At 49.3% G+C, this 19,106-nt stretch overlaps 4 protein-coding genes across 4 annotated transcripts; 2 read left to right on the top strand and 2 right to left on the bottom strand.

Moving 5' to 3' along the window:
- Nucleotides 1-352: 352 nt before the first annotated feature.
- Nucleotides 353-3,777, top strand: CLIC3 (chloride intracellular channel 3). The gene is made up of 5 exons (XM_020793300.3): nt 353-893; nt 1,500-1,625; nt 1,792-1,898; nt 2,946-3,121; nt 3,478-3,777. Exons 1-5 carry the CDS (start codon nt 838-840, stop codon nt 3,637-3,639), a joined length of 627 nt encoding a protein of 208 aa, XP_020648959.3. The 5' UTR covers nt 353-837; the 3' UTR covers nt 3,640-3,777.
- Nucleotides 3,778-4,812: 1,035 nt separating this feature from the next.
- Nucleotides 4,813-9,607, bottom strand: PAXX (PAXX non-homologous end joining factor). The gene is made up of 7 exons (XM_072985003.2): nt 9,331-9,607; nt 7,913-7,973; nt 7,303-7,355; nt 6,233-6,423; nt 5,485-5,559; nt 5,135-5,228; nt 4,813-5,031 (listed from the first exon to the last, which is right to left on the bottom strand). Exons 1-7 carry the CDS (start codon nt 9,462-9,464, stop codon nt 4,992-4,994), a joined length of 648 nt encoding a protein of 215 aa, XP_072841104.2. The 5' UTR covers nt 9,465-9,607; the 3' UTR covers nt 4,813-4,991.
- A 236-nt stretch (nt 9,608-9,843) lies between these two features.
- Nucleotides 9,844-12,270, top strand: TMEM141 (transmembrane protein 141). Its single transcript, XM_020793464.3, has 5 exons — nt 9,844-10,047; nt 10,797-10,863; nt 11,065-11,145; nt 11,647-11,754; nt 12,068-12,270. Exons 1-5 carry the CDS (start codon nt 9,994-9,996, stop codon nt 12,091-12,093), a joined length of 336 nt encoding a protein of 111 aa, XP_020649123.1. The 5' UTR covers nt 9,844-9,993; the 3' UTR covers nt 12,094-12,270.
- Nucleotides 12,271-14,483: 2,213 nt separating this feature from the next.
- LOC140702964 (neutrophil gelatinase-associated lipocalin) lies at nt 14,484-18,451 on the bottom strand. The gene is made up of 6 exons (XM_072985006.2): nt 18,258-18,451; nt 17,005-17,129; nt 16,798-16,868; nt 16,122-16,226; nt 15,924-16,022; nt 14,484-14,830 (listed from the first exon to the last, which is right to left on the bottom strand). Exons 1-6 carry the CDS (start codon nt 18,357-18,359, stop codon nt 14,811-14,813), a joined length of 522 nt encoding a protein of 173 aa, XP_072841107.2. The 5' UTR covers nt 18,360-18,451; the 3' UTR covers nt 14,484-14,810.
- Between the last annotated feature and the right edge of the window lie 655 nt (nt 18,452-19,106).

The raw sequence follows: 19,106 nt of genomic DNA, 5'->3' as shown, positions 1-19,106 counted from the left end.
TCGCACCGGGGATGCGATGAACCGAAGAGCCCTCCCCCCCTACACTGCCCCTAAGCTGAGCCTCTGGGCATGCACAGAGGGCCCTTTGCAGGCTGAAGCAAAGTTGACAGGATTTGTGGTTGTGGTGCAGGGATCTGAAGTAGGAGAGGAGACAAGAGGCTTGATGGAAGCCTTGGACGAGAGCTAATCCATGATTTTCTGCATCTGAGGTCAGGCACTGAGAAGGAAAAAAAATAACATTTTTGGCCACCTGAGGGCATCTCGGGGGCTGTTAACACCCAGCTTTGCCCGAAGGGAAAGCGGGCAGCCCTGGCGAGCTGGCACATACCAATGGCATCGTGTCACCTGGGCGTCTTCAAATGCGCAGAGAACAAGCGGCAGGGAGGTGGAGGGGGTGGCGCATTAAAGGGAAAACCACCACCGTCTCTTGCTCCCGGAAGACATTCTTGCTACACCCAAAGAAAATACTGAATTGACTCACATTGCAAGAGGGTGAAAAATTACCACTGAAACCTAAGCATCACATTCAAAGGCAAGAGTCTTCTCTGAAGACAACAGGGTGTTGCCCTGCAAAAATATTATGGGTTGTTCCCTTTCCCCTGAAAGAGAGTTAGGGGTCCATGGGATTTTCATAGTTCCCATGCTCCCCTTTCGGGAGAATTTGAGTTCCCAGGTCCCCCTCGGAAGAGGGAACGGTTCCTCTCAACTGGCGCTTGCTCCCTTCGCGATTTCCAGTTTATGAAACGCCACCGGATCGTTCCAACCTCTCCCCTTCCTCCTTAGGCGAGTGAGGACGGGGAGACGATCGGGCATTGCCCCTTCTGCCAGCGCCTCTTCATGATTCTGCTCCTCAAGGGGGTCCCCTTCACTCTGACCACCGTGGATACCAAGAGGTGAGACACACCAAGAGCAAGGGTGAAGGTAACGATGGCGGCGGCGATGAGGGTGACGATAAGGATGGGCAACCCTGCTGACAAAGTGCTAGACTGGAACTAAGAGGCGGCGGGTTCAAATCCCCGTTTAGTCCCAAAACCTCATGGGGATGGGTGGACATGGGAAAACATTCCTTGAATATCTCATGTACCTCAGAAACCTTATTAGGATCACCCTAAACACCCCTAATAAGAACACCGCGGACAGGATGAAACAGGGCTATTCGCTTCTACACTAAATTTGTCTCTGTAAGTTTTCTTTTTAATTAAACACTCTCTTGAAAACATGAATCATGCATATAAACACAGTGAACAGCAATGTGTTGGCCACCCACACCTTCATTTCTAAAATTCCTAAAGCCAACAGAGGGCGATGTCTGATAAGGCACTCTGTATATTCTCAGAGGTACTCTTAACTTAGCTTTCCCCCCAGCCCAACGTTTCGGGAGTTGCTGTGGGTCCCCGATGGGGACCCCGTTTTTGCAGTCCCCCATTTCCAGGGGGTTGAGCGCCCTGGAAAGATGGGGTTTCAGACACCAGTACGGACGCCTCTTCCTCCCCTTGTAGGTCTCTGGACGTCTTGAAGGACTTCGCCCCGGGAGCTCAGCTCCCTGTGTTGCTGTACGACGGAGAACCGAAAACTGACACGCTGAAGATCGAGGAGTTTCTGGAGGAGACCCTGGGACCCCCAAAGTAAGCACCCCACCCAGAGGGCGCGGGAGCGGTCCTGGCCTCCAAATGGAGGCCTTGATAGAGTTTAGGACGTCCCACATTTGACCCCGAACCCAGTTTTGAAGCCTCGGTGTGACAACGTTGCTTTCTCTCTCCCTCGTCCCCCCCCAAACCTGTCCGCCCCCAGTTTCCCAAGCCTGATGCCCAGGTATAAAGAGTCGAGCATCGCAGGAAACGACGTGTTCCACCGGTTCTCCGCCTACATCAAGAATCCTGTACCTGCCCAGGATGAAGGTAAGGGGCGGAGGGGTCTTTGTGTGGTGGAGAAAGCAGGCCAGCTTGCTCTAGCAGGAGACTTTCTCAGCCCTAGAAAGTAACTTTTTCTCAGCAAAGTTAGTTCCTAGTAACTAGTAGAAGCAACTAGTTACAAACCATGTGTTACTTGTAATTAACTTTGTTTCCTCTTTAACCGCTGCATTACTAGGTCATATTAATTCTGTCACATAAAAAGGGGGAAATCACTCCATTGACAGCAACTGGTTTGATCTGGTTTGTGTTTCTCTCAATTATAGTTACTAGGAAGTGTGGCTCCCACTGTCTAGGTGTCTTTTAGGTACCACAATCCAGGAGTGTGTTATATTAGGATACTTCCAAACAGCATAACGAGTATATTATAATAAATAATTATAGTATAATTATGAGTATAATGAATGACGAGATAATTGAGATAAAAATTAAGTACAGTGGTGCCTCACTTAGCGATGTTAATCCGTTCCGGAAAAAACATCGCTAAGTGATTTAATCGCTAAGCGATTTTAAAAAGCCCATAGGAACGTATTAAAACGCGTTTAATACTTTCCTATGGGCTAAAAATTTGCCTTAAAGCTAAATTCCTCCAAAGCGGTGGCCATTTTGGGTGCCTCTACAGCGAGGGAAAACAGCGGCGGCCATTTTGTTTTTGCGGTGGCCATTTTGGAACTGCCGGTCAGCTGTTTTATAAAGTTCCCTTTGCCATGCTCGCTCCCCCGCGATCATCACAAAGCGAATTTTAGCCATAGAGGACATTGTTAAGCGATTGCTCCAGCGATGGCCAAAAGTCCATCGCTCAACAGAGCGATCGCTAAGCGTGGCACCACTGTATCTTGATCCATGTAAACAAGACAATAAAAAAACAATCAAGGAGTTACCAGTTTCAAAAGGAATTGTAACGCTAACTAGTTACTACTTTTTGCCTTGTAACTGTTGAAGGTCACTAGCAATTACTTTAATGTAACTGATGAATGTCTGAAGTTCTTGGGTGCAGGGGGACCTGATAGCTTTACATTTTTTTTTCTCTTCTAGCTTTACAAAAGAATCTCCTCAAGGCCCTCCTAAAGCTAGACAGTTACTTGACGACCCCACTGGACTACGAGCTGGTCCGGGACCCCCGACTTACAGTCTCCCAGCGACGGTTCCTGGACGGAGATCAGATGACCCTTGCGGACTGCGGCCTCCTGCCCAAACTCAACATTGTGAATGTGAGTGTCGTCTTTTCGTCTTCTTAATACATCTATTCAGGTATAGTGCTGGAGGAAAAGCTCCCTAAAATTAATGGCAGGACCCCCTGAGGTAGCTTCTCTATCTGTAGACCTGTTGATCAGCCATTCTGAGAACGCTGCCTGCCACCGGGACAGCCTAAAACAGGAATTTATTTCAGAGGAAGAAGGAAGTATGAAAGCCTAAGAGGAACAATCTGCATGTTGATCTAGAAAAGACTTTTGGACTATCTGTTGCCAAGCCACCCCCAACGAGTTCAACTTTCCTGCCCCACAAGCAAGTGCCCACTTCCACCCTGGATGACCTTTGACCTCTTCCCTCCCTTTCCTCCCACCAGGTCGTCCTGCAGCACTACAGACAATCGGGCATCCCTCAGGAGTTTCGGGGCGTCTGGCGTTACCTAGATAGCGCTGCTGAGGTGAAGGAATTCAAGTACACGTGTCCCAACAAGGAGGAGATCCTCCAAGCCTACCGGAGCGTGGTTCGGCCACTCAAATAGACCACGCGTCTGGGTCTCAAGGATGGGGCCAGGGTACCCCTCACCCCAAGCCCTGCCCTATGGATTCTTCCTGCCTTCCTTCCGTGCAACCAAACAGAGGAAAGAGGCCGAAATGGAAAGGGACTCCGATTTATGTGCGGCACATCGGCCTCTCCAAAACCCAGACAACACCCAGGCCCGTTTCCCCGTTTTGACCCTCGTCCAGCTGCTAGCCGCCCCACAGCCATCTGTGGCTCATTTGTGGCTGACGGTGTGAGGGTCTCCTTGGCACATGAATGCTGAGATGCCCCCCCCAAAGTCCTGCTAAGGAAGGGCCCGGTTCCCTCCCCCAGGATGGAGCGAAACTTCAGTGGTCATAACAGGACCATTTCTCCCGTTCCTGGAAGCAAAAAGGTTCAAACTGAAGTCGTCCTATATACGAAGTTTGCACAGCGATCTGGGGGAGGGCCTGGGGGGTGGGGTGGAGGTTTCTGGACTACAGTTCCCCAAATCCCCACGCCAGAAGAGGCCCGGGTTGCAGAATCCGGTAAACCACTTTTTCTGTGCTTTGGCAAGCGTACTTGAGACACGCCGTGGCATTCCCACCTGTGTGTCTTTGCTGGGCCATGGTCAACTCTGGTTATGAATGCAAAATACAGCGGTGCCTCGCTAGACGATGATAATCCGTTCCACTGAAATCGCTGTTTGGCGAAATCATCGTCTAGCAAAAAGCATTTCCCCACTGAAATGCATTGAAACCTGTTTAATGCGTTCCAATGGGGAAGAATTGTCGTTGTCTAGCGGAGATCGGCCATAGGAAAGCCGCTTTGCGAACCACCAATCAGCTGTTTAAATAGCTGTCTTGCAAAGCTTAGGTCCCAAAAACACCTGTTTTGCGAGCGTGGAGGGAGCTGTCAAAATCGTTGTCTAGCGAAAATCAGTTTGCGAAGCAGGGACCAAACATTGTCCACCGAAATTCCCCCACAGGAATCACTGTTTAACGAATCGCTATAGTGATTGCAAAAAGCCAATGTCTAGCGAAAAAACTATCATGCGGGGTAAAAAACTGTCATGCGGGGTGACTATCTAGCGAGGCATCACTGTATTCAATGGATGTTACTTCCAGGTAATGAACGTGCCTCGTTAAATTTGTCAAGACTGCATTATTCAAAATCCAAAACCTGGCAACCTCTGTTTAGTTTTTTAAAATTTATTTATATGTACATATTTAAAATAGCTTGCTAAAATACCTGCAGGAAGGGACTTTTTGGCCCTTTGTTCCATGAGGCATAAATAGTTAAAAGACCCGGTTCAGGGACATCCAGGGAGTGGCTCTTTGGCATTTGATTCTGAAAATGTGGCCCATCCTTCGTTCAGGGATCTTCAAAGTCCACCCCGGTGGGAATCTTCTTGCTGGGGCCAAAAAATAGGAAGGACATGGTTAGTGCAGGTCACAAATCTTCCGAATCCAAGCATCTCCCACAAAGCCCCACAAAGCCAGGAGATGGGTGAGGACCTTTTGAATCCAGGGTTAATGAGCGATTCTCCAGGTAGCCTTTTCTTGGTTGACGTTTGCCCGGCGCCACCCTTGCTTTTTGGAGGACTTATACCTGCCAGCCAAAAATAAAATAAAATAAAATACTGAGCGTTGTGGTCCAGACGTTAAGTCTAAACTCTGACATCACCAAGCCAATTCAGAGCGATGGCAAGCCTTCCTGCCCTCGCTCTGAATAGGAGTAGCACTCCCACTGTATTTTGCTGGCGTTTTCTTTTAGTGGGCGTTTCTGGGGATGCCATACTGTTGAAAGCTAAAATGTCTTTCTTCTCTGGAAAACAACAACACTCACCTGGTGACACACCTCTTACCTGGAGCAAAGAGGATTTGGCTACTTAAGGTGTTCTTCTCAGGGCTGCTGAGTGGCAATGGGTTTGTAGCACCCTCTGTAATAAGGAAGAATTGATTGATTGATTGATTGATTGATTGATTGATTGATTGATTGATTGATTGATTGATTGATTGATTGATTGATAATCTGCTTTTTGCTGAAGTTGGGACCCAAGACAGCTCACAAAGAACTTAAGTAAGTTGCAAATAAGAACCCAAAAACGAGCATTACGGCACAAATTGAGCCACCCGCGTTATTACAACATAATGGTATTAAAAGCAAGCAGCAAAGTAATGACAGCACCCTCCCCTTCTTAGAAGCTTCTTTGTCCACCACCAAAATAGAAAACCTGAGCAACATAGATTTTTTTAAAAAATCAGTATGTTGTACTCTTTAAAAAAATCAGTAGTGCTTTAAATGGTTTTACTATGTTTAACGACATTTTTTTCATATTGTAATAGAGCGTGTTTTTACCTACATCAGGTTTTTGACTATTTAAAACACCATTAAATGTGTATATTCAAGTGTTTCGACATCCAGTAATTATGCCCTATACCCCTACCACAAAATATATGGAATATAAATAAAATAAATAAAGGGTTTACGATTTCTCCATTACAGACAGCTTTTCTGCTTGGAAGGAATGGAGGGAAAACACAGGGTTGAAACTGGACATGGAAGGGAAAAAGTCGGGCGCAGACCCATCGCAAAGAGAGTATGAATCAAACCTTTGGAGCATTTCTCCAGCGCTTGGAGCTGCGCCACCAAGCCAAACATCAGATCCTGGAGCTGTTTCCTTGCTTCCCGGAGAGGCGCCTTGGAAAGGTCGAAGGTCAAGCCTTGCCTTCCAGTTTGGAACTGGACAGTGGCGGTGGCGCCCCGGATGGTTAGGGTCGGCTCCTGGCGCGCCAAGATTTCTCTGCGGTGAACAGGGGGTTGAAGGCATTACGGGGACGAAATACAGAGCAGAGGCGACGGTATGAACACCGTTTAAAGATAATAAACGTTAGCATCAAAAGTTCCTTCCTGGCAGAGGGACACGACTTTCATCAAGTAAACAGCTGGCTAACATTTCCTTTTGGTATCCCAAAAAATCCAAGGCCTTGGTAAAATATAAGCCTAAATTTAAGCAATTCATTGGCCTCAAGACAGACAAGTAGGAATAAAACATTGAGAAACAGATCAGATAATTCTGATTATTCCCGTCGGCCATGTAAAGAGGCGAAAGGACAGCCCTGATGTCTGAGCTTTAAACAGAGAATTAAGGCCTGCTAGGGATCTACGCCAGTTTTTCCCAGCTTTGCGCCTTCCTGATATGCTTGGACTACACCTCCCATCGTCCCCAGAGAGAGCGACAGGAATTAGTCTTATGTATTTGGAAAGTGCTAGATCTGGGAAAGCCGATCTCATCGTTTAAGGGGAAAGAGGAAGAAGCAGGCCGCTGTGGGAGAGTTTTAAGAGCTAGCAAGATTGTTCCTGCACGTCCCTCTTTGACCGTTAAAGGCGGTTTGTGTACGGCCACCCTAGGGGAGACGTCCTGTTAAAAACAGAGAATGCAATAAGAGAGAAGTTGCATCAAAATGTTCCTGCCCTTCATTCCTCATAACTATAACAATCTAAGATCTGCAGAGCAGGAAGGGACCCTATAGATCATCAAGTCCACCCCTGTCAAGGAGGCCGAGCGGGACCCGAACTCCCAACCTCTCAGAGACACATCTCAAATTCTAACCCTAACCATTAGGCTTTTGAAGAAGAACAGGGAAAAAGAGCAGAGGCAAGAAGGCCTGGAGGCGGTCACCTGAGTTTAGAGGTGGAGTCCTCGGAAGGATCCTGCCCCTTCTCGGGAAACTGCTAAGAGAAAAAGATAACGTTTCATCAGAGCAAAAAATAAACTCAAAATCTGTCTAGGCCAGCACAGGACATACGATTCTGGACTTCCATCAGCCTTTGATCGCACACTGCCTGAGGTTGTATTTTTAATTTCCTTTTATAAAGGAGTTTTGTAGACTTTCTCTCCCATTGCCAACAGAGCTGTTCTTGTTACACTTTTAACTTGAAGTCCAGAATAGCGATCCGGGCATGAACACCATCATCTGTTGCAATTTCTTAATACTCAAGCGCTGCCTTAAAATATTTTGCACCCTTGAAAAGAAGCGGAGAAGGAACATTTGGCCTTGAAATGTCGGAGGGTATCTCAAACTCAGGGTACCAAATTTCATCCGTTTATCTGGAGAGGGAGTCAGGTCTGAATGCACACTTCCACCAACGGCTAAGGTCATGCAAAGGGATTCAAACCAGCAGGACCCCCACCCACCCCACTTTTCATAGCCAACGTTATCACCCCTTGGGGCATTTCTCGGGACGGTCTGTTTTCAGAGAACACTCCCGAGCCGCAAGTGTATCCTTACAGGTCCATCCAGCTGGTCCGGAAAGACATCACCACGCCAGAATTCACACCCGTCCGTGACACTGGGAAAAAGAAGGAAGAGAAAATAAAAGCGTTAGTGGCTGGCGGATTCCCACCTAGACATTCAACGGAGAAGGTTCATAAACTGATCCCAAATTTTGTGGTTCTCTACAATGTGTGTGTGTGTGTGTGTGTGTGTGTGTGTGTGTGTGTGTGTCTGTCTGTCTGTCTGTCTGTCTGTCTGTCTGTCTGTCTTAATGTTGTTGATCCAGTTTCACGGCTGGCTGGGTGCCTGACCTGAGCTATGGATGCCTCCACTTTTCAAGTCCTGCAGATATTTAAATAATTACGGGTGGTTTCTATTCCCTGCTGGAACTTGTGTTGCTGGTTGTTTATCCAAGCAATCTGTCATTAAAGGGGAAACAACACACACATTCCTGGATCCAACAAAACCTGCAGAGCAACTCAGGGAAACTTTTCTGCAAATTTTAAAAAAGCAGGGGCTGACATTTTTCAGATTAATCCTGTAAAACGGGACAGCACCCATGCCCCTTTAAAGGAACATCTGGATTATTGGAAGCTGCTCTTAATAATCGATTTTTTTTTAAAAAAAGAAAACCTCGGAAAAGTTGGGTTTTGGAAGACATATCCCCAGAATTCCCGCAGAATCGAGGGGAGACTGAGAGATGTAGCCACCACCCCCCAGGACAAAAGGGGGAGTGGAGAAGGAAAAATGGATCTTGCTATTTGTGCGCATTGGAAAAAGTTACTTTTTTCGGACCGAAATCTATACAGCAGGTGTCTGATGAAAGAGGCTGCAAATTCGAGAAAACTTGCACGAAAGGAAACTGGGTGGTGCAAAAATACGCATACAACTTCCAGCATCCTTCACCCAAAATGGCTGCTCTGAGCAGGCTAGCCGAGGGATTCTGGGAGTTGTAGTCCATAAGACCCTCCATAGTCCAAGGTAAACAAACAAAAAAAAGAGTCATGGCGGTGGTCTATTTATTATTTTAAATGAATTATTCTCCCGGAAAGCTTGTCCGGGTGATGAATATGGGTGAACTAGATGGAAATTAAGTTCATTAATGGAAAACAAGCAGAACTTTTTTAATGGGTGCGCCTTCCAAGGTGAACCTCCAGGAGGAGAGGAACGAAGGGGGAAAGAAAAAGATAGGATAGATCCGGTCTCGGCTCTGATTTTTTTTTGGCCCGCACTCTGCACGCGCTCAGGGGTAGCCTTTTTTGCGCACGGCTTTTGGAAGGAGGTCCCGGGGCTTAGGAGAAAGGGTGGGAAACCGAAGCCCAGGGAGGTGTTAGATGGAAAGCCAGGCTGGGGAGGGGGGTATCAGGGTTGCCTGGGGTCGTGGGAAAGAGGGGGACCCCCTTTTTTGGACTTCCCCTTTTTTTGGCACTCACTGGAGCCGGATCGGGGCGGAGATCTGGGCGCCCCCGCTGCAGAAGCACAGGTACCGCTGGCCTTCGTGGCTCAAGACCCGGAGGGGTCCCGGAGTAGGGGGGGTAGAGAGAGAGCAAGGCTGGGCTCCATCCATCCACTTCTTGTCCTTTTGATTGCCCCCCCTCGCCCACAGGGGATTCTGGTCTTTGTAGTCCGCCCCAGGGGAACTTGGCCACCCTTGGCGAGCTGCGGCCAGCTGGAGCGTTCCTTGAGCGCACAGCCGGGAGAGGGCGAGAGGGAGGCCAAAATAAAATAAAATAAAAAGCCTTTCCAACCCCCCATGCCCCTCCCCCGGAAAAGCCACTCCCCCACTCCAGCCTCCCCGCCTGGCTAGAGGATTCTGGGTGTTGTAGTCCCAAGGCAAGCAAAGAGGCACGGGCGCGCAATGGGGGAGTCTCCAGGTATTTTACGCGTCTTGTTTTGAAACCATGCCTTGCAAAAAGAGACCCCCCCTCCCCGGTTGGCGCGTTATGGGGGGGACCCCCCTCGATTTGCCCTGCAGAGGGAGCCGTGGGGCCGGCTGGGGACCGGGAAGGCCAGCAGGGGGCGCCCCTTGGCTAGCAGCTGGGTGGCCCTTGGGGGCGAGCGAGGGCAGGGCTTGGCGAGGGCGCAGCGCATCGGCGATGGTGAACTTGGGGCTGCGGCGCGTGGAGGACGAGGTGGCGGCCAAGCATCCGGTGGGGGACCCCCTCCTTACTCTCCTCCATGGTGGCGGGGGGGGACCCTTCCTCCTGCCCTTGGGGGGGAGACGAGCCTCCAGAGGCCAGCGCAGTCGCCCTTAGGGCGCAGCCGGAGAGAGGGGGGCGGCGGGGAGGGAACCCTTTTCACCAAGTTCCCCCCCCCGGGTAGGGGTTTGGGCTTGGGGAAAAGAATCCTAACTGGGGGAGGAAGGAGGAAACGTCTGCGGACTACAATTCCCAGAAGGCGTGGCCACAAGGCACTCTGGGAGTCGTAGTCCAAAGTGTTATTTTTTTTTAAGGTAGCCAAAGAAAAATCTCCAATCCTTTCCAAGCTTCGTTTACAGGAGGTTTTTGTGGTTAAAAGCAGGGGTGGACCCCATATGGGCTGCGCCCATGGCCTCTTGCCGGCACAGATGATGGAAATGGGAGCCGACCCACCTCTGGAAGGCCGCCGGTTGCCCACCTTGGCGTAAAAAGGATGGCACCGCCCTGACCTGTGCCCCCAAAGCGATGTGCCTTTTAGTGGCCGTGCTGAGATGGAGCCTCCCTTTCAAAAGCCATTCTATCTGCCTCCTGGGATGTCGGAGGCCTCCAGCAGGAGGCGAGAACGAAATCCGGTTCCTGGCAGTTTTGTAAACCCTGGATGGAAAGGATGATTGACGGGGTTCATCATAGGGTATGTCAATTTGACTTAAACCATAACAGCGAGGATGATAATTCCTGACCCTCCCTCTTTCCCTCCCCAGGGGCTGCAGGAGTATGCCAGTTGCCAGTCCTACGCGTTCATGAAAGGCGTGGGCACCTTCGTTATAGGTAAGACCCCCACCCCACCCTCGGCTGCTTTCATAGGGTTGCCTGTCTTCCAGCCACTGGGGAAGACGGCGGGTTTGTGTCTTTATTAATGTCATTTTTATGCCGTTGATGGAGCTAATTGCAAAGGAGGGGGTTGGTTTGCCCACAGGGCTTCCCCCCCCGACATGCGGGCACTAATTTGGGGTCTCCGTCTCCCGACAGGCAGCGGCTTAGCCTTCGTCGTTCAGGGCTTCAATCGGAAGTGGCGTTACTCCCTCCAGTGGAACGTCCTCTTCTCCACAGGTTAGTAGCTGAACAAAATGCCTTGTGGGGGGGGGGGAACCCAGGGGTCATCCAGCCCACCCCTTCAGCAAGGCAGGGGAATCCACCCCAGTGCCGACTGGGAAGATCTTGTGGCCGGGGGGGGGGGTCACCTGCCTCGTATTTCGCTAGGATGCCTGTCCTTGTCTTTCGAACCTCTCGATGGCATTTCACGTTATAATTAGAGGGGTGCGTTTTGTACGTCGTGCAGCATCTGAAAGCACAAAATATCTACTTTTAATATCACGATCGATGATGGCGGCTGAGCAGCTGCTCTTCTTGTGGGTTGGCGAAATGGCGTCCTGGTTGAGAATCGGATGGTGGAATCGTCCCCTCTTGTTTAAAAGGCGCCAAATCCCTGCAACGCGTCTGCTTTTTGGAAAACGAGGGTTTTTTTTTATTCCCGAGAAAATGCACGACTGAAAGCGTTTCTGTTCTCGCCCCACTTTTTGCACACTGTTTTTCTCTCTCATGCACACGCAGTTGTCGGCCTGATCGCCAGCTACACGGTGACTCGGCGGGAGACCAAGAAATGCTCGGAGCTCTGGCTGTTCCTGGAAAGCAAGAAGCTGCCTCAGAGCCGACCCCAAAGTGAGAGTCGTGGGGAGGGGGAGAAAGATTGATAAAGGGGTGGGTGGGAAAGTTGGGGGAATCGGGGGGAAACAAGATGATGACGATTCTCTGAGAGCTGGAGAAGCTTCCACTGAGAAAGAAAAAAGTAGAGCGATCGAAGCGGTTACGGAGGACTACAGCCCCCATCTTCCCCCAAAGAGCATGGCCACGATGGCTTTCGGAGTCCTACATACAGGACTTTTCAGCTCCCCCCTTACTCCAGTTAAACCCAATCTCTCTTAGGGTTAACCTCCTTTTCCAACTCCACTTGATTTTTGCTTTTTCTCTCCAGCGCCTGGTTTAGATTTTGAAGAATAAACCAAAGAAGGACAAAGAGTGGAGATACGGTGGAGTAAACAGAAGACACCCCCCAACACACACACACCCAAAATGGAAATCTGCCTTCCTCCCAACCTGCAATGCTCCCCCTTCTTGTTCTAGAATCCCAGATAATGATGGAAATATACAAAACGGCAAGTAAAATGTGTAAACGCAGACCCTGGTGATTGTAGGTTGTTTATCTACATTTATGCCAAAACATTGCGGTTGCTTTTTAAAATTTGTCCTAAAGAGTGGAACGGTTGGGGGGGTTCAGAGGTTTAGGCATCTGACTTCAGAGTCGGGTGGTTGGGAGTTCGATTCCCACTCTGGGCCTCCCTGATGGGCTGGACTCCATGATTTTAGGGGTCCCTTCCAGGTTATAGATGCCTTACATGCAAGCAGAAAAATAGCAGATTAATCCTAAACATGACATGATGGAAATATGCAAACCAGCAAGTAAAATTTGTAAGATGGGGCCCTTGTGACTTTATCTACCCACTAAGAGATTTATGCCAAATCTCGCAGTTGGTTGTTTGATTTGTCTTAAAGCGTTTTCTCCTCTTTTTCAGTCCAAATGGCGCAGCTAATTTAAACACAAACGCACGCCTACACCTTGAAGCTTCTGTGTGGTTGTGTCTGTGCCCACCCGCCCTTCCCGGTCCTTCTCTAGATCCGCTTAGAAGCCACTCAGAAGGTCCGCACTCCCTCATCTCCCCATCACATACCCAAGCGATACAGCCCATCGTTGAACGACGCCTCGACATAAAGGATGAGAGCATGGTTATAATCCACGTTCCTGATGGAGATGTGTTTTTTTTGGTAAGAGTGGCAGGGAATAGGGTGATGGGCATTGTAGTCCGCTGCATCCTGATCATACCGCAGCAATTGTGAAAAAGGTGCAGAGCCTCTGGAACTCAGCTGCCCAATACGTTCAGATCCGTCGACTGCCTGGCTACCAGGTTGGTCATGAATGCCCACCCTGCAGAGCGGTCTGCTCCCCCTCCCGTACGGCCACCTCAGTGCTGACATTAACGAACCCAACACAAACAAGCAAAGGGTTTCAAAACACACATTTTCAAGTGTTCGCTCTTTTTTCAGGGGGTAGATCTGTTCTCGACCCAGGCAAGGGGAGCGTCCGGGATGGTACTTCTCAGCATCTCCCAGGAACTTCGAGTTGCATAAAAGTTGTAAAGGTAGCCAGTATCGTTGGAGGTGTTTATGTAGAGGAGGAAACAGCCATGGAGGGTTTGCCCACATGCTGAGCTTGACAAGAGAGAAAAGCACAAGGAAGGAAAGGTCACGATCCGTGTGCATTTGGAGAGGCGGCGTGGTGTCGTGGTTGAAGCGCTGGGCGTTGGGAATCCTGGGTTCAGGTCTCCCACGGAGCCAGGATAGGTGCTGGGCTGGCGATGGATGCATCTTCTTTTCCCCCACCTTTTTTTTCCCCCTGCCTGGCCTACCTCACAGGGATGTTGGAAGAACAAAATAAGGTGGGGGGGAAAGGCCACAGATGCAGCTTTGAGTTGGCCGCAGGAAAAGCAGCGTATAAATGTAAACAGCGGGAACAAGAATCGTGTCCTGCTGCACCCCCTTCAAGGGGGAGGTGTGGGGGGGGGTCTCTACTCGGAGGGCTTTCTCCGAAAAACCTACCTCCTAAGGCTTCTGCTGAGGAAAGCAGAAGCACTTCAGAGGGCTGGTTTCGGTGGACCGGCATGCCACGCGTGGGAGGTGAGAAAGGAGGGGCCACCGAAAAAGGCTTTTATCTCTCGCCATTCAGGACCCAACAAGAGGACCCAAAAAGTCAAGGCTTTCCTGGATGGTCTCAAGACCCAGCAGGGCGGCCCCTTTGGAACCATCACCCGTAAAAAAGGGAGGCATTGAGAAAAAGCTCTACTTTGCCTGGGTTTGCATACACTTAATTTAGATGCAAAGATGCAACATTAGACTTATTAATTATTTTTTTTCACTGTGAGAACAGGCCTGCAGTGCGTCCCCCATAAATAGCAATACTGCATAACCCAAGCCGTTTGCCGAAAGTGTTGGGATCACAAGATCCGAGTGCCGATGACCAGAATCTAAATGTTCCAACTCTCTTAAGTTTTTGAGCGGTGAAAACTATAAAGACCCCAGGAGTCCATCTGGAGAGCAAGGATCATGACCAAGCGGGGGAGTCTGTTTCAAAGTGCTTGTTGGCATTTTAATCCCCTCTGATCACAAAGGTGCTTCCTAGGTTTTTACTGCCCCCCTCCCAGGCAAACATTTCCAGACAAAATAGAAAAGACAAGATGCTTTTAGGTATTACCAGGTAGGGGGTATTTATTTATGCACAAAACAGACCTTGCAGCTTTTGGACACACAGACAGAACGATTTCTTGATTTTTTAAAAATGTCTCCTACCACCTTGGTGAGTCTCCAGATGAATATTTATCTTCTAGCTTTCCCCAAACTGCATTGCCCCCCCCACCCCGCCTTATTACAGTTTAATAGGGTTGAGATCAAATAAAAGTCTGGAAAAAAGGAGAGTGGTTTTCCATCTGTCCTATCAATCAGTAAGTCCTGGTGTGTGTGTGTTTCCACCCCCCAAATGAAAGACGGTAAAAAATAATCAGCTGTCTTCTGTGCTGCTTCCCCTCCGGCACCTGATAAATGCCATTATTGGCAACTGGAGGTGAAAAGATGGCATGTCTTCTCCCCTATTTTTCCATTTCTGATTACTAAGGCAATGAACATTCTTCTGTGGGGGGGGGGGAAGAGAGTCAGAGAGAGACAGTTGTCACAAAAAGCGGGGCTCATTCGTGTTTAGAAGAGCCTTCGTACGATGATTTTGTAAACATTTATTCAGCTTTATGTACCAATGACCAGTAATTCTAACTTTTAAATAAATAAACCCATCTGTCTGTCCATCCATTTTCTGGCTGACTGGCTGGCTGATTGATTGATTACACAGTGGTGCCTCGCTAGACGATGATAATCTGTTCCACTGAAGTCGCTGTCTAGCAAAAAGCAAATCGTCATCTAGCGAAAATCGGTTTGCGAAGCAGGGACCAAACATTGTCCAGCGAAATTCCCCCATAGGAATCACTGTTTTGCGAATCGCTATAGCGATTGCAAAAAGTCAATGTCTAGCGAAAAAACTGTCATGCGGGGTAACTGTCTAGCGACGCACCACTGCATTTGTATACCGAAGCACTACTCTGGGTGGTTTACAATATTAACCAAACCAAACCAAAATAACATGAAAACTCTTCAAAACCAAATTACACCTAATCAATAAAACCAGATCAACACATAATTCCCCATTTAACGAATGGTTTAGAACTGGTCTATTTTGAAGCGGCACATTTCAATTTTTCATAAATTATTCTACGCATACATATTTGCATGCACTGTACTCTTTGATTTTGATGGAGAAACATCAAGACGCCCACAGATCCCAGAAGGGAAATGAGAGAACGTCACAGAGAACCGAGCCTGGCAAAGTTGGAGGGTTTTTTTTGTACTACAACTCCCAGAATGTGGTACTACAACTCCCAGAATGTGGTACTACAACTCCCAGAATGTGGTACTATAACTCCCAGAAGTTGGTACTATAACTCCCAGAATGTGGTACTATAACTCCCAGAAGTTGGTACTATTACTCCCAGAATGTGGTACTATAACTCCCAGAATTTGGTACTATAACTCCCAGTGTTTGCAATCCAGAAAAACGTCTTCCTCCCTCTTTTCTGAGATCTAACAGAGGCATTGTTCTCCTTTCTAGTCTTTCCACTTCGCCCTGGAATAGCCCAGGGAGTGAGTGACAGATGTCAAAAACCAACCGCTCTTACCATCAGGCGGGGGATACTCAACAGTGCCGGAGAATCCCAACGACCTCACGTAGTGATCAAATTTTTTCATGGTGGTGTCCGATACTTCCAACTCCCTGCCTTTTGAGACAGAAGCAGAGGAGTGCGTGAAAGGCGTACTACGTCATTTCTGTCCACTGTAACCCCCCCCCCAAAATAACTTTTCTGCAAATCACGTACCGAAGAGATAGAGCGCTCTATCACGTCCTCTCTGAATGTGCAGCATCAGGTAGCGGGTGTAGTCGGTGGCCACCACGTGGATCTTGCTTGGCTCTTCCCCTAGAACTGTGGACGTGGAAAGGTGTCTCGGATTAAATTACCTTCGTGCCTGACTCCTAGATTCAAAGCCCGTCTCAATGCCACGTTTCCTGGAAAGAGGCCGTGTGGGTTCAGCAACTCCTGTCCATCATCCTTCCACAAAACTGAGTGATGATGAGATCTCCTTTCTCCAACGTTTCCTCGTACCAGGCTCTCTCCGTACGGTCTTGCTAGGCTATACTAATGGGGATCCCCTTGCTGTCGTCCGTCCGCGTACAGTGAGACGATGGGAAAGTATGGGGTGACGCTCCCACGACCCTAAGTCCCACATGACGGCTATGGGGCTGGCATTAATAGGAAAAACCCCACGACACAAGCCCAGACATTGTTAGGCAAAGGATATACTGTAAATACAAAAGGGACATTCTAGACATCGGCTTCCCACCCGGGGATGCTCAGATGTTCGTGGACTACAACTCCCAGATGCCCTGGCTAAGTGGTGGAGGCTCCTGGGAGTTGTAGTCCAAGAACACCTGGGTGACCCCCCCCCCAAGGCTGGGAACCGTTGACACAAAGAGACCAAGATGCTTATACGTACGGAAAACGTTGAATACCCCCGGTTGCCCAGCGTTTCTGTACTGAAATTGGAAGTAGCTACAGGCAAGCCTCCTAGAAACGAGGAATCCAGGTTAAATCAGACACAGCGAACCGTCCCGTCTACTTTACAGATTTATATTCTGGGTCATAAAATAGGGGGAAATGTCTTATATTCTCAGGCATTAAGCCTTACTGCGGAGGTACTTACACAATGATATTTCTCCCGACGATCAGATCTCCTCTGGGCATGGGGAAAATTTTGATCTTGGAGGCCACCACTGCCGGCTCAGCACCTCGGACGGCCATGGCCAGGCATTGCCACTCACCTTCCACCTGGAACGGAGGGGAAATCCGTGAGACCCTTCAAGAAAACTCCCATCGGGAGCGAACGGGAGAAGGAGTGGCTTTCTTCCTTCTCTCTCATGAGGCAAGAACCCCTCGAGGAGTCCTCGAATGGAGCTGAAGGGTACTTGGGGGAAAAAAAGTAATTGTTCACATGGGGCATGGCCGGACCGTGGAACTCCCTGCCACTGGACGCAGCGCCAACTGTGGAACTCCCTGCCACTAGATGCAGTGCCAACTGCAGAACTCCCTGCCACTAGATGCAGTGCCAACTGTGGAACTCCCTGCCACTAGACAAGAGTGCCAATTTGAGCAGGTGTCAAGGGCAACCTGATGAAGTCAGGGAAGGTATTCCAAGTTGAGCCTGGACGATGTCATGTTGAGTTCAGAAGGCATTATGTAATTCATTCACCACACCTTCACAGAACTTACCCCTGTTCAAAAGAGCTTTTTCCTTTTCCACCCAAAATTTGGTACTTGAGTGACACCGGGGCGTCATTTTGCCCCGGTGCAAAAGGTCAAGGGTGCAGACAGACAAGTGCGGCTTCAACATCGCATTTCATTCTCAGTATCATGAAAACCTTTTTGCAAGGGCATCTAGAAAGTTTTGCAATTGATCTATAAATACGCAAAATAAATCCAGACATTTGGGGAATCCATGGCGCAATGCCAGGCGTTGGGAAGAGAAAGGCAGTCCAGTTGCGCCTGCAATATTGATTTCAGCAACATCTCGGGACGACTTTAGGTGGGTCACACCCTCCCATCGTTTACGCCAGCCTCAAAGGATTGTTGCATAGACAGGCGAAAATGGAGATGGACCAAGAACCCAACCCCATCATTCCAGGAGGGGTGAAATCCAGTTCCAAGGTTCTCTAAATAGGGAATCCTCAGAAGTGGTTTCCCCCTTCCCAACTTCTGGGGTGCCCCGGGACGACTGTGCCAGTTTCCCAAGGGGTCTTCTCTCAGGATTTACAGGAAGGAAGAATCTGGTACCCGACTCGCAGAACGAGGAGGCGCAAAACCCATAGAGAGGAGAGATCTCTGGACTCGTCTTTGTACCACCAGATCCCCCGATTTTGAGAAACATCCCCCCTTTTTTTCTCGGGACCTTCTTCTTACCTTTTTGTAGCGGAAACCTGGCTGCACCGGTATGCCGGTGATAAAGGGAGCCAAACAGGCGTGGATCAGCCCGAGAGCCAAGGGGAAGGTGGCTGTCTCCATCCTCACGAGTTTCCCCTTCTCTGGTCGGGAACTAGAAGCCCAAAGCGACAAGTCCAACTTACCTCTCCAAGCGCCACCCAGTTAAAGAGAGAGGCAACCCACACGGGCAAAATGGAAATTCCACTCTGTGTAGGAGATCACAGACACACAAAACATTTCTGTACAAGTCAGATAAGATGTTCTGAGATGTTCCTGCGCCGATAAGATGTCCTGAGATCAAAACACTCCCTTTATCAGAGTTTGGGATGGAGGGGTAGGAAGGATGCTTCAACAATATGCAGAAGCTACAGCTTCTCTCTTAAAGTCAGCCGGGCTGGGATTTCAGGCCATCAGCTCTCTGTAAAGAAAGGTTTGCTCCGTCAGACACATCCCTTGTGTTTGCTGTGGCTTCTTTTCTCTCCATGACCTGTGGATAAAGGGAGGCCTGGGTTCAAATCCCTGCCCCACAGGGGTGGACACGCTGGCTGTCTTTTCATACCTTGGTATTGCTTCTGCAGGTGTCGGTTCTGCAGCGGAGCGGGGAGATTTGGCAACCTCGGTCACCTCCGGCAGCCCGGAGACTGACTGGAATCTGTAAATCGAAGCACCACGGCAGGGCAGGCCACTCCAAAGTGGTGTAAGGCTGTCTGAGCCGTGCGGTTGGACTGGAAAAGTCACTGGGGTTCAACCCAGTTAGATAAGCAGCCGCGTGGGATGTGAATCACGACTCGCTAGGCACAAGAGCTCGGACAGCGCGGAGGCGGGGGG

The sequence above is a fragment of the Pogona vitticeps genome, chromosome ZW-PAR (assembly GCF_051106095.1).
Source record: "Pogona vitticeps strain Pit_001003342236 chromosome ZW-PAR, PviZW2.1, whole genome shotgun sequence".
NCBI classification, from domain to species: Eukaryota; Metazoa; Chordata; class Lepidosauria; order Squamata; family Agamidae; genus Pogona; species Pogona vitticeps.
The sequence above is the reverse complement of the archived record's forward strand: the minus strand, read 5'-3'. Positions and strand labels throughout refer to the sequence as shown.